Consider the following 14,771-nt stretch of genomic DNA (forward strand, 5'->3'; position numbering starts at 1 on the left):
TTCACAAAGAAACTTGACTTACTTTTTAGCACCAGAATGGTTTCCCTGAAATTATTAAGGGGGGGGAGTGTGGAAATCGGAACCAGATTATTTTAAAATGGGAGGAAAAACCCAACAATGTTCAAGGAACATGCACTAATATTGATTTCTAATTAAAAAAGAGAAAACAACTATTGTGAAAAGAAACTGATACGGAATATATTAAATGTGGTTGTAGACTGGCAGTTTGTTAGTAGTAATTTGGATATCAAAGTACTTGTTGTCCGCTCACTGGAAGTACCCTGCAGTAAGACATCAGTGACTATGTATGCTGCTAACATGGTGTTTCTGAAAGAGCTATGAGGCATTAAGAAGAGTTCACCCCTTTAATGATAATGTTTAGGGTCCAATTACCCCCTAGGCTAAGCCTCCATTGTAAATCTTTTAGTAAAATAGGCTATATGAGAGGCACCAATTTCATGTATGCTTTTTATGAGGTCACTCTGGCAGCTCAGAGTAAAGAGAGCTTTAGTGCAACTAAGAATTAAGCCAATTTCATTGCATATTCTGTAACAACATTTTGTTCTAATGTGTCGGAAGTCATGGACTCATAAAGATTTCCTGATAGTCTTCTGAAAATATGATTATATTTGCATTAATATTTGCCCTGCAATGCTCCTTGGCAGATCAAGACAATTGGTGTCAAAGCGTGCTCCTGTTTTGTGGATGCATTGCAAGGCACAAATCAATGAGTCATGGTGGTCACAAAGGTTTTTCCGAAACACATTTCTACAATGTTCATTCAATGCCTTGTTTTATGAGGCAGTGAAAGCAATTACTGGATACTCAAGAGATGACTAATAAAATTGAACAAACTTCATTATTATTTAGAATAGGTTTTTAATTGTTTGTAGGTCTTAACCTAATAGTTAGGATTTCAGCATCTGCTGTGGATTTTGTAATTATCCCCAACTTAGAAGACTTAGACAGTCATAACAGGTTAGGTTTTCTATACAGTCCAGCTAATTTGAGCCCTGTCTTTGCTCTGACTAGAATCAATAGGAGCTTTATAATTGACTTAAATTACTGTTTGAAGGCCATTGAAATCCATGAAAGGAGTCATGGGGATGTCCGTCATCTAGAAGATGCCCTCAGTAGGCTTGGCTCAAACCCTGGGAGCAAAATGAGGCTTCCATCCCCTCAGTTTTATAAACACCTTTGTTTGATTTCATTGTGATTATTAAAAAATCTTGTATTCTCATATTTCTGGTTCATTGGCAGGGATAGCTTACAGTTGTAATGAAAGGACATTTGTCTCTTTCAAAACTGGCCACAAAGCAGTTTCTGGCTTGAAAGTATTTGCTATCTTCAATAAATAATCAAGACAAAATAACCAGAGCTATTGGTGAGTTTCTTGCTCGTGATATGTATCTCTGGCAGCTAAGAGCTTTGGGATTTTGATGAAAGGGAAGGAAAGTGTTTAATTACACAGCTTTTGAAAAATATGATCATTACCTTCTCAGAAATATTGAGAGCCTTCCCATCTGCCAGATACTGTCCTCCAGCAGTTGAGATATTATCTACGTACCATCTATTCTTGACTGTGTCAGTGTGCAGTATGATAAATATGTAAGCACTCTTGCAAGTAATTCTGTATTTCAGCACTTTTCAGATACAAGTATTCACATAAATAAATTGAGAATATATTTTTTTCTCCCATACGTGATTAATATATTTTAAAAGTTTCTCCCTATTATCACAATATAAATATGGTGGAAATGGGATAATTTTTAATCTGTTGTAAACAGAGAATTTTTATTGCAAAGACTGGCCCTTTCAATAGCCAAGATGGGAGTGAAGGGAGCAGCTGTGAGCTAGCAACTCCCTCAGGATCTAATAGCTAGAATAACTTTTTCCTTGTCTATGTGAGAAGCTGAGGCTCTGTTTCTAGCACCAGCCAGTCCCATAATGTCTTTGCCAATCAGCCAGTAGTGGGGGAAAGCAGGGAGTCAGCATTCCATGTTGACTTTGTAGTTCTGAATATCTCTTAGTTGTGTGCTGTTCAGTGCTTTCCTGTATTTTGAGTGCCTAGATTGTCTGCCCATAAAAAAGCAGTTGGAAATGAATATCTTGGTCCATAAAAACCAAGACCATTTCATGTTTTGAAGGGGAGCTCTGCCAGGGCTATATGACAGAGGTCTTGTGTATTTTCTTTGGCTTCATACACTCATGGGTTTCCTGACTTCAGATGGAAGCAGATTATTCACTTACTCATCACTAAAAGATTTTTAATTTACAGCTTAACCTTTACGCTTTACTAGATACGTGGTGTATATACGAGAGGACTTTACTTTCATGTTACTGCATGTTTCCAAAGTCAATACTGTGCCTCATTTTACGAGTCATGCTTTAGTTTAGTTCATCTGCAGAAAGGCATCAGAGGATTGTTAACAACAACAACAAAAAAATCTGTATTTTCTCTCTGCATGTCTGAGATTCATGAAAAAGTCAAGATGGAAACATGGAGACTAAGGACTCTCATTTTTCTTCATGGAAACACCCATAAATATGTGCATGAATAGATGGGCTTATGACTGCTGAGCTTAGAAATGATGGAAGATGGTGTTTATGTGAGGGTTATGAGAGTATGCAAATATAGCAAGAGTAGTGGATAACATTTTAAGGAAATTTCCAATGTTTTTCAAATTAAAGGAAATTATGTATGAAATTAACTTTCTGTCACTATGTCTTCTGATTAATTTATCAGTTTATGCTGATAAATACATAGAGTGTCAGTGCTCCAGATTGTTCAGGAGTCAGTCATTAGAATAGTAGTAATTAACGTTGGTAGCTTGCATATCTTTTTTGCAATTTTTGAGTTGCTCAGAGTTTCCCTCTCCATCCAAACTGCGGCTCTCTAGTTTCTTTTTTATCCGAAGAGAAACCCTTTTTTCTTAAGCTGGTTCTCTAACCTTTTTCTTAACAGTCATCTGGCCAATGGGGAAAAATCTTTAATAGTGATTGTAAAGGGAATATCTCAATGTATTATTTGGCAGTATATTAAAATAAATTTTAAATTCTATTTAATATTTTTAAATAAATGTATTTATTTTAAATAGCTGTGAGAGTTACATTATAGAATATATGCAACTCTGTACAACCTTCTTCTACTGTTTTTAATGGCGAGTCCATGAAATGGAAATTAATTCAGAATCCACAAGTTGGGAAGGTGCACTAGGTCGATGCGTTTGGTTCTCTGACAGAGCGTCCTGACTGATCACACCCCACTGTGCCAGCGATACGAAGTGTATGACATTTGGGGTAGGGCTGCCTGCAGTGGCCGTTGGTTTTGAACGTGCTGTCCAGTGACCCTGTGATTGGTCTTTGTAGTGCATACATAAAGTTAAGCCAGCTGAAGCCTTCCCATCCCTTTCTTTTCTCCAAACAGATAATTGTAGGAATTCTTCTGCTCTACTACCTTCTTGGGATCAGTGCCTTAATTGGAGCAGCAGTAATCATAGTCCTTGCACCTGTTCAGTACTTTGTAGCCACAAAACTCTCACAAGCCCAGAGGAGCACATTGGTAAGTGTCTTCAAACTCGTACATGATGGAAGTATAAGGTCTGGTAATTATGCACTGGTCTGTGTTAGGAAGTACAAAGCTAACCATGGACATTGACCGGGAACTGATTCTCAAACATTTTGCAATGTTCAGGAATGTGAAAACATAATAAGCATAAGAAGTGAAGATGCGGGGTTTGGGGTTTATGATTTTCAACAAGTTTGTGTTTCCTTAAGAGTGAAAAAAATAAGATATTTCACACTTGCAAATATAAATGGTCAGTACTGAAATGGCTTTGTGCGGTCAGATGGTGCACAAATAAATGATAGGGTAAGCTGTCCAAGGGGAAAGGAAACAAGAATATTGCATCCAAACTCAGACCCCAGATACATCATAGATGTTGAAATCTATCAAAATTATTTATTTAAATAATCTCCAGGGAGTCCTAACTACTACAAGCATGCTCTTCAGCTGGGGAGCTTAGAGGTCTGCTAAGTCGTGAACTGTTCCTTGATCCCTCGCTTGACTTGTCTATAATTTGAATCGCCTGCATCATTGCCGAGAAAGTTACTTCGGTTCATAGGAATTACCACACTCAGCTGCTCTGAACCTTATCCTCACATTCAGCAACTCTTGCACTGCCAAGAACGCCATATGAACCTGTAATGGACCCAGACAGCTTGCTGAAATCTCTTCCACCACAAGTCATGAGTGGTAATAAGAGTTATTTGTGCACCTTCCTGTGTGAAAAGTAATGCCTTGAAATCAACAGTATACTCCCTTCTAGAAATGTGGACACCATTCATCCCCATAGCATCCAGGCAGATAGTCAGCATCACCTAGAAATTCCTGCAGATGGGAGCAGTGCATTTTGTGCTAGAAATGTCTCCACTGTGCAGCATAGCGCGGTACAAAGATCCTTGAGCCATCCTGAAAGCTGGATGCATCATAACTTCCAGTTATACTTTACTGGGAGTATAACTTTACCAGTGCATTATTGCACCTGAGCCAGCTGGCCCTGCTCAGAGTCCTGGTTCCTTACAGGATCACAGCTTCTTCCTAGCATGGCTGTGCTGCTTTGAAGCCTGGCATTGATGTTTTCACACTGTGTTGTCTGGGCAGAGCGGTGTACCGAGGCGTTGCTTGCCTGCATGCTCTGATCTCCTCTGTACGTTGTCAGTGCTTGTTGAAAATCCAGCCACTGTGCTGGGCAGTAGAAGTCATGAGACGCTGCTTTGCAAGCCATCAGAAAGCAGACAGAGTAAACTTTTCAGCACAAGCTATAAGATTTAAGAGTGCAAACCAATTGCCTCTTTGCTTGAGCTCTAGGGAAACTCAACCTTGTGAAAAAACAGTAACAAAACATCTGAATGGACAGAACTAGTGAAGTATACCTGACTGATTAGAAGGAGCTGCATACAGATCCTTATGTTTAGGGAACAGGTATTTTGATTATACTCTTTAAGTAAATACATATGTAAATATTGCAGGAGTACTCCAATGAGAGACTGAAGAAGACAAATGAGATGCTTCGAGGCATCAAACTACTTAAACTCTATGCTTGGGAACACATCTTTCACAGCAGTGTAGAAGAAACCAGACAAAAAGAAATGACTAGCCTCAAGTCTTTTGCCCTTTACACCTCCATATCCAGTAAGTCTCTTCCTTCATTCTAATCCACTGTTTGGCTGAAGTGCTTCTGCATTATTAGCTACTAATGAGTTTACCATTTCTTTGTCAAGATTGTTTCAGTTGCTTTAGGCTCTGATCCATACTCCTCGTGTTCCATTTAGTCAGACTTCCCATTTAATTCAGTAGAATTTTGCCTGTATGGGAAATATGCCTAAGAGAGCAAGTCAAGATTAATGCCTCATAGCGTTAGCTTTTCTGCAGAAAAGCTTTTAAGGGCCGAGTGTTTCACAGGCTCCCTTCAGCCAGCAATGTTCTCCTCTAGAACATAGCACTCAGGAAGCCTTTGTTGATATTTCTTTTTCTTTTCCTCCTGCATTTTACACAACACGGTGTATTATAACATGTGACAGGAATTGTCTTTGCGTTGAAGCTCCCACAGATGGTACTTATACTTTCTTCCTCAAAATTTGGATTTCTTATGAAGTGATTCTTAAAGCAAGTGATTCTTAAAAGCATTTCTATATGCTAAAAAGTTAAAATATGAGAATCCTGGCAATTTCATCATTCCATATCCAGATTCTTTAGTCTCATGTTATCTTTCTTTTATCATCCCTTTTAAAAGACCTAGGGCCAACTGAACTCTGTGTGTGAGGATATCGTATGCAACACCTGTATAATCACTACTGTAATACTTTAGAAATAATTAGTAATGTCATGCTGATGAAGACTGTTCATATAATCTGTAAGATATTAATGAAGTGGGAACTTTTAGTGGGAAGTATTGAAATGCCACAGGCTACCTGCACAAGTAACTGCTAGACTAATAAGAAACGCTACTCCTTACGGAAATAACTTCCAGTCTGATAAGTATTATTTTATTTCATTCACCCAAGAGCCGTGCAGCTGATTTTCTTCCCTGCCAAGCGATCACATAAGTAATGCACTCTGAGGGAAAAATCCTGATCCCACTAAATTTAACTGACATTAAGTTGAGGTTCTGATTGACTTCCGAGAGCAGAATTTCTCTCTGGGGATCCTGAGCCCTCTGTGCTTGGACAGTAGTTTCCATTTTGACATAAAACAGAATTTAACTTGAGTAGTTTGTGCGACCGGAAACTCCATCCTACACCCAGATCAAAACAGATGAGCTTCCTTTGTTTGCACTACTTCATGTGGCATTAAAATCTATTTATAGTCAGACACAGGTTCAGCTGTAGGACTGAAGGCGCTGTGGAGGCTTATTTGATTTTTAGTTCTCACAGTATCATTTGTAACAGCTACAAAAAAGTGTACTCATCCCAAGAGTACTGACTATTCTGTAAAGAAATAGTGACATAAATATAAAACCATATTATTAAAAACAATTCTAGATATGTACTGATGCTTCTTGAGGCACTTAATGTGTACATTTGCATTCTTGTTTGTATCATGCATAATATTTCTGTGTATGTAAGATGAGTTTCCCAGCTGGGGTAAATCAATGCAGTTTTTTTATGTTGTTACATAGCATTTTGGCTTATAAAGAGTTCCTATAGTTTCAGCCTGGGAGTTCCTTGCACTCTCTGTCTTTAGCAGCAATTACACTGATCTTTACAAACTTGCACTTAAGCAGACTACATAGGGTACAAAAACATAGAAGAATGTGCTGGTTTTCTTACCATAAGTATAAATAGGATGACAGACATAATCAGCACAAACCGTATTTCCTAATATTGTAGTGAATGTGTGATTCCTTCTTTTTAAGAAGAAAGAAAAATAATTTAAAAGCAGGAGATTACCAAGAATTTATGTATTACTGATCAAGAGGAAAGCAGACACTTCTAGAACAATAGGAAATGTTTTTTTAAATACTTTTCTAACATAAGGTGCGGAATGGACTCTGGAATATTTTCCTAAGTATATTTAGCTATTAACATGAATGAAAGTATGTAGTTGGAACTACTTCTATTGATGAGGTATAGATTTGCATTGAATTACAGAAAACATGCCTACAAGTTTCAGGGAAGTGTTGACTAGACCATAAGACAATTCCATTTCAAGAACAAAATGGAAATTGGATCTCATCTGCCTGACCCCTGTGTCTGGATCCAGTTTGTACATATATAGAATTGTTCATGTGTACTAAAAGAGTTATTATAGACATTAACTCTTCCTGCGGTTTTAACAGAATGTACCCATCAGAGTCAAAGCTGGGTTGCAAAGTTGGTAGTGACACCTTTTGAGTTTTGACAGTGAATTCTTTAACCGTAGCAAACAAGATTCCCATGTAATATTTTAATGCTGATCAGTAAGATTATTGTATATTTGGTTTTACAGGATTTAGTATACACTATATATTCAGGAAACACAGAGAAAGAAAGGAATGGTTTTCTGATTTATATGAATTTTTGCCTAATCTGTCAGAAGCAAAGTAACTGTAGGCTTTCTCACAAGAAAATTGCAGTATTTACTATCCTAAAATACTCAGAAATGACTGAAAATGTTTTTCTCAGTTTTCAGTCTGCCTTTTTCCAGTAACAAAGTACTTTTGACTGTATCTAATTAAACCAAGAGTATTAGCTGGAAACTAAATTTATGATAGAAAACATTTTATTATTCTGGCCACTTGCATAATTGAAAAAATAAAAATGAAAAAAAAACCCAACAACCCAGCTCCCAGATTGTAGTTGTTCAATAAGGCCTAATTTCTTTGCTTGAAAAAAGATGCTTGAAGTGAAGTCCTTGGATGTACCTATGATCTCACAGAATAGCAAAATTCAGATTGTCTTCTTAGGAGACACGAAGTGACCCTGGCTGCCTTAACTGCAGCAGGCTTTGCCAAGCCTGCAGTGTATTTCGTCTCACCAGCTTTGTATTTGGCAGGTATGATCTCATACTGCAGACAGGAAAAGAGCTGAATCCATCTCTGAGAAATCTGGCAGCTTTGCTAAATTCCATCATCAGATTCATTCATAAAAGCAAACTTGTGTACTGCAGCTTCTCAAAGGCAAATTGCAAATGCAAGGATTTAATAGAATTAAGTAATCCACAGCTGCAGGCAGCAAGCTTCACTTCTTTTTCAAAGTTTCTATGCCGTAACTCCCTCAAGTTTATACAACGTGCGAAAACTGGGCAGGAAGTAGAATCATTAGAAGAAATGAGTCTGAACTGAAGCTGATTTGTATTCTAAAACAGAAAATAACATTTTCCTCAGATTTCTTTTTCCTAAGGTGAGGAGTAAACTATTAATTTCTAGGTTTCATACATAGCCATCTTTCAAAGGCTAAGCTTTTATTTTGGAAATATATGTACAGATATACCTATATTTTCAGACACTTTCCTCTGCCAGGGAATTAGGGCTACGTGAAATAACACAGCTATTTTATTTATGCTTAAATACAGAGTTTACAACTATGTTACAAGACTCATTAAAGATCTAAACATGGGAAAAAGGAACATCTGACAGTATGCTAAGTTCTTTGGGGTGGAAACCCAGAAAAGGATGGACAAATAGTCAACCAGAAGTATTTGTAAGGCAAATGATGACACTGCCCTTCAGATGAAGCAACTAGGGAGTGCTTTTACTCTCTGAACATGGGCTGTGCCTGGTAGGAAAAAAGAACAGGCACAGTTTAAATAAAAAAGGTAGTGGCTAGACTCTTTCTTTTCTGTTACACATGTACTGATCTTTGAATTCTATTTTAACTATAGGTTCTGTATTATTTTTGCCTATTGTTTACTTCCTGAAATTAAATTGAGCGAATGTCAGAATGGAAAAGTGATGATTAAATAATATCCTCAGGTTGTGATAGAGGGGACAGATGTGTGGGGTAAGATTGTAGCTCTGGTTCTGACACAGGCTCTCAGATGGATAACTGCTTATTATTGCATTCTGAACCCGTATTCCTGCCTGATCTAAAAGAAACCCCTATGCAGAAATGGTATTTGCTTATTTCTCACCATCTGTCTGTTTAATAACCTCTGAATGCCATAGTAGGAGAGTTGCTATGGTGAGGGAATCTTGGGTACCAAGACAGACACTGTTTGAGGTCAGGGAGGAAACTGGTTCATTGTTTGCATTTTAATGACTCAAGACCTAGCTGAAATCAAAGCTCTACCACATTTAAATAATCTTAGAACCTGTAACAAGCTCCCAAGGACATTCACAAAATAGCCAAGTCTGACAAAGCAGGAGTAATTATGAGTAAATCTTCCGTAAAAATAAACTAAGTCAACAGTACTGTTCAGGGTTACTGATCTTTCCTTACCCTTTGAAATGTATCCTGACACCTGAGGGGGCCGCAAAGCCCTGTACCTTGGAAGTGGTGTCCCAGAAGTAGGTCACAACTTGACGTGCATGCCAATGGCTGTCCCAGGAGGTACTGCTACTGGGCTGTGGGATGACGCAAAGCTGGGTGTGCAGCTGTGGGGCAGTCCCAGCGCTATGGCCTGAGCAGCCACTGCTGCATTTCCTTTCCTCTCACTGTCAGGTATTCAAGTCTCCAACCAGACCTTGTCCCAGCTCAGCTTTTCTGCCTGTTGTGAGATGGAGACCTGCAGCACCCCTCACCTGAACTGCATGTGTGCTGGTCACAGCTAAAAACCAGTAGATCTTGTAGGGTGGCTGCTTCTGTCTGTTCTGATGACATGAAGTAAACTGTAGGTGTTTTAAAACTATGTACTGACGTGTGTAGATACTTGCACATTTTTCCTTTCTTAAGCATAGAAAATACCATTGTAAACCAGTGCTAGTAGTATTTTAACATTTGGCATGTCTGAATGGAAATTGTTTCTAAATGTTCCTACGTGTTTTCCTTCACAGTCTTTATGAATGCAGCAATACCAATTGCAGCTGTACTTATTGTAAGTATGGAATTTTCTTAGTGTTAATTACAACTGCATTTTCAAGCATAAGTGATGTGGAAATGAGGAATGAGGATGTCATGGTTTAACCTGGCAAGCAGCTAACCACCACACAGTTCTCTCGCACAACTTCCCCCTACTCCCCTGTGGTATGTGAAGAGAATTGGGAGAGTAAAAGTTAAGAACTTGTCAGTTGATATAAAGACTATTTAATAATTAAAATAAACCACATTGAAATAATAATGATAATGATAATAATAATAATAATCATCATCTGCACCAAGAACAGGAACAGTTATAATAAAGCAATCAAAGTTCTAGTCAGCTCACAAACAGCGGTCGCTGGCTGTATGCCAACAAAAATGCCACAAGAGAGGGGTAAGCCTCAGGAGCACAGACAGGCCACCAGCATGAAGGAGAAGTGAAGGGGAGCCAAGAGGTCTTCCCCTGCATACTCCCCAATTTATAGTACGTGTGATGTTTATGGGATAGAATACATCTTTATTGGTCAGCTTGAATCACACCCTGATCATCAGTCCTGGGTCACCTGCCCTAGAGAGTCCTGGGCTTTTGCTTCGCCCCCATATCCTTTTGTGCAGAGAAAAGGAGAAAACAAACAAATGAACAAAAACACACACACACACAAAGAAACTGTAACCACAGGTGCTGGTGAAAAACTGAAAAAGAAAAACCTTGAAAACTGTGAACGTCTGCTGGCAAGAAGAAAACCAATAACCTTATCAGCTATCATAAGGAAAACAATTCCATTCCAGGCAAAGCTACACTTGTGTTCACTAAAGCAAACACTGCAGTTTTCTCAGAAATCCTGCTTTGCTGAAACATTTCAAAGTAAATCTACAATTACAGAATCACACAGAATCACAGAACATTAGGGATTGGAAGGGACCTCAAAAGATCATCTAGTCCAATCCCCCTGCCAGAGCAGGAACACCCAGATGAGGTTGCACAGGAAGGCGTCCAGGCGGGTTTTGAATGTCTGCAGAGAAGGAGACTCCACAACCTCTCTGGGCAGCCTGGTCCAGTGCTCTGTCACCCTCACTGAGAAGAAGTTTCTTCTCAAATTTAAGTGGAACCTCCTGTGTTCCAGCTTGTGCCCATTACCTCTTGTCCTATCATTGTTTGTCACCGAGAAGAGCCTGGCTCCATCCTCGTGACACTCACCCTTTAAATATTTATAAACATGAATGAGGTCTCCCCTCAGTCTCCTCTTCTGCAAACTAAAGAGACCCAGCTCCCTCAGCCGCTCCTCATAAGGGAGATGCTCCACTCCCTTGATCATCTTTGTAGCCCTGCGCTGGACTCTTTCCAATTCAATCCCAGCAAAACCAAGACAGAGGAGGACAGGATGCAAACCTGCTACAGATTTGTGATTCCTCTGAGAGAAGATGGAGAATGCCCACAAAAGCAGCCTGGAATATTCAGCACTCTCCCAAACTGTTAAAAAAGCATAAATTAAGATTTTGTAAATGAAATGCTTATGAAATATGAAGCTTTTGTGCATTTCCTTCTTTATGCAAAACACTGCTGATGATGTCTGTCTCTTTGTAGACATTTGTGGTCCATGCTCATCTGACAAGAAAGGCTGACTTCTCCCCATCGGTGGCATTTGCCTCTATCTCCTTGTTTCATATTCTTGTGTCTCCATTGTTCCTGCTCTCCAGTGTGGTTAGATCTACTGTCAAAGCATTAGTAAGGTGAGAACTGTAAAATTAATATCTTTGCTACCATGTCTTTGACTTTTGAGAATGACTCTATTGCTCATTTTACATTTGTCGCTTTAGAAATAGTGTGGTAATTATTTCTGTTCTGTTGTATATTGCTACCCAGCATTTTACCTTGCATGGTTCCCTTGGTTGTAGCATGTGGGACAAGTTATTTGCTGATGCAATTGTCACAACCAACATTTTGTGGTCCACAACTAGTACTTCACTGTGTAGAATGGGTTGAGTTATATTGGTATTGCATGCAACATGTATGTGGTAACAAGAAAGGCAGTGAAAACTTAGGATTTAGTTTTGTAAATCACCCAAATGTTTTCTTCCATTAAGCATGTAGAAGGGAAACAGGTACACATGAATCACAGAAGCACATGTGGTTCAGCATCTATCTCTTGGGCTGTGCTCAGCCTCTACTCCTCTGCCTGAGATGCTGCCCATTGGTGGAGAGTTTAACAAATAAGCAAACAAACAAACAAAATCATAAAAAACACAGTTAACTGTGAGAGTAACTTAATGACTAAATGTCTACTCCAGACTTGATGAATATTTACTTTCTCATGAACATGTTAATCTGAGTGTTCAAAAACTGAAATAACAGCCCGTAGAACTGCAGTTTCACTGGGAATTTTACTCTGAGTATCAACAGATTTTGTGTGAAAACCTCTTCATGCATTTCATATGCAGTGTAACTCCTGACTGATAGGAGAGGAAGAGAGAGCTTGAACTTCTTACTTTTTAGGACGTCTTTGTGACCTTCAATATAGCTGTCTCAGGAGCTTGTCTAAACTATGGGACAGATGCTGGACACCAGCCCTTTCTTAATTGCCTTTGTGTCGCTTTGGAGATGGAAAGAAGACTACAGCAGAAGACTGAGATTGCCCTTGCAGTTTCAAAATTCCCTGACAGTGCAAAGTCACAGCTGTGTCCTCTCTCCTAACAAGTGTGAAATCTGAGAACATCAGCGGCTGGCATGAAGTGTTTTGCATCCACTGCGGCGGTCCCTAGAGTCAAGGCAAACTGTCATGCTAAGATTGCAGCCAGCAATGTATCTGGGGGCCCACACTGGCACTGGTAGCGGGCATTTATTTTGGCTTGTCTTTGTAAATGAATCGTGTGCCTATTAATGGTGCAGTAACAATTCTAAAGCAATTAGTATCAACTAAGTATTAATTGTTGCTTGTCCTTCATGAGTTATTCTGTAGTCATCATCTTTTTAGCAGGCTACTGCCCTGCCATTTGTAGCGCAGACAGGAATTCCCTGGTTCCAACTCTGTAACAAAGTTGAGATGATCCTTGTCTTCCTGGCTGTCTGTATCACAGTAACTCAGGTAGTACTCCAGAGTGCACTGCTGCTGGTGCTACTCTAGGTGTGTCTTCTGAGTACCCCATCCTTCACTGCAATATTTTGGAAGCATGTGCCAGATATTTCCAACCCATGCAAACAAGTTCCTGCTTAAATAGTCTGTTAAATGCGAAAAAGCATACAGTTATTAGAAAACTCTGTTTGTGCCAATTGAGCACAACTAATATTTACTTTCTACAACTGTGTCCTGATGTTACATGTCCCTGCTAATAAGTAGCTGATCAGTAAGATCGGATAAAGGTAACCTAACCTGGTAAATTTGTACTTCAGTTTTCTTTAGGCTGAGATATTCTAACTGGTTTTAGAAAGTGTTCAGGACAGCTTCTCCTGTAGTGACAGAAAGGACCTAAGTGAAGCAGAAGTTGATCCCCCAGTGAAACCAGCATGAAAAGGGTACTAAGAGGGTGTTAACTGGCTTTGCATCTTGGGCACTTCACAACCCCTGCTCTATTGATACTGGTTACAGTCTCTCTGATGCCAGATGCTATTAAGGACAATAATCTCCACAAATAAACTTGTCAGTATCTTTAATCATTACACCTGTGCCCAACTGCAAAGCATGCTTGTGGATTATCATTGAAGCTATCAGAACAACTGTGTGATTGATTCCAATGGGAAAAGTGATTTAAAGCTCATAAGGTCCCTGCGAACTCTGCAAGTTATGGGGCTAGGGTGTTTGCTTGTGAGAGGGAACTGTTGAAAGTCTTTAGGAAGATGAGAAATTCTGTTATCTCTTTTAAAAGTTGTTGGTTTTTTTCTTTTTCTTAACATGTAGAATGTTTGTGACATTTAAAATTAAATCCAGCAGCCAACTTATGTATTTCTTAAATGGGAGGCCTTCAAGGACAGAGTACTGTGTACAATTTTCCATCAGTGAAGGTCAAGTAGCAAAAGCAGCATTATGTATCTTACTGGGTTTAATATGAAACCACTTTTTCAGTCAGCTGTGCAAATAACCATGTTTTAATTAATACTTCTATCCTGTGGCTTAAAAATAAGCTCCTTCATGGAGATAGTGGCATACTAGTGAAATCGCAATGTCAGCGAGAGCTCTGCAAAGAATGTATTTTTTTATTCTTTAAGAGTGTAGAACTGTGTGGCATCCTGAAATACGAGCTGATAACAAAAGATTTTCTCAGAGCTATACTGTGTTTCCTCAGTAATTGCCACAGAAGCAGCAATCCCAGAAATAAGCATTGGGCAGAGAGCTTGCAGAGAGACATCTTGGCACTGAGAGTACAGGCACCTTGATACCCAACCAAAGAGCAGAAAGCAAAAATCAAACTATTGAATGACTTAATAGAGACATGGGTTTGGGTATGCATGGTCTAAGAATATGTTTGCTGTTTTCTCTTCCTCCCCTAGACCCTGGAGCAGACACACAAGGGAGTTCTATATCTGCTCTTTATACCTTCCGAACAATTATTCAAATGTCCGAAATTTCCTATAGAGAATGTAGGTGCAGCAGGCAAGGTTTGCTATCCCAGAGCTATGTACCAGAGCTTTAGATAGATAGATATAAATATCTATAGTGATGGGGCTTCTAATTTCTTCCTTTGACATAATAGACATTCCCATTAAGGAATTTTGGTCCAACATTGAGCCTGAATTAGTTATTACACCTCTTGTCCCATCTGAAATAGTTATTCTTCCC

At 39.0% G+C, this 14,771-nt stretch overlaps 1 protein-coding gene across 1 annotated transcript in view; it reads left to right on the forward strand.

The window, feature by feature from the left end:
- The window catches only part of LOC104547326 (ATP-binding cassette sub-family C member 8-like), a gene marked incomplete at both ends in the record, with an annotated part of 60,467 nt that overhangs the window by 23,538 nt on the left and 22,158 nt on the right, over positions 1-14,771 (forward strand). The window contains 4 exons of the mRNA XM_010192960.1: positions 3,428-3,562; positions 5,032-5,194; positions 9,975-10,015; positions 11,585-11,730. Coding sequence (XP_010191262.1) covers positions 3,428-3,562; positions 5,032-5,194; positions 9,975-10,015; positions 11,585-11,730 — 485 coding nt within the window. The remainder of the gene's footprint in view (positions 1-3,427; positions 3,563-5,031; positions 5,195-9,974; positions 10,016-11,584; positions 11,731-14,771) is intronic.

Source organism: Mesitornis unicolor, unplaced genomic scaffold, assembly GCF_000695765.1.
Source record: "Mesitornis unicolor isolate BGI_N332 unplaced genomic scaffold, ASM69576v1 scaffold28389, whole genome shotgun sequence".
In the NCBI taxonomy this organism is placed as follows: Eukaryota; Metazoa; Chordata; class Aves; order Mesitornithiformes; family Mesitornithidae; genus Mesitornis; species Mesitornis unicolor.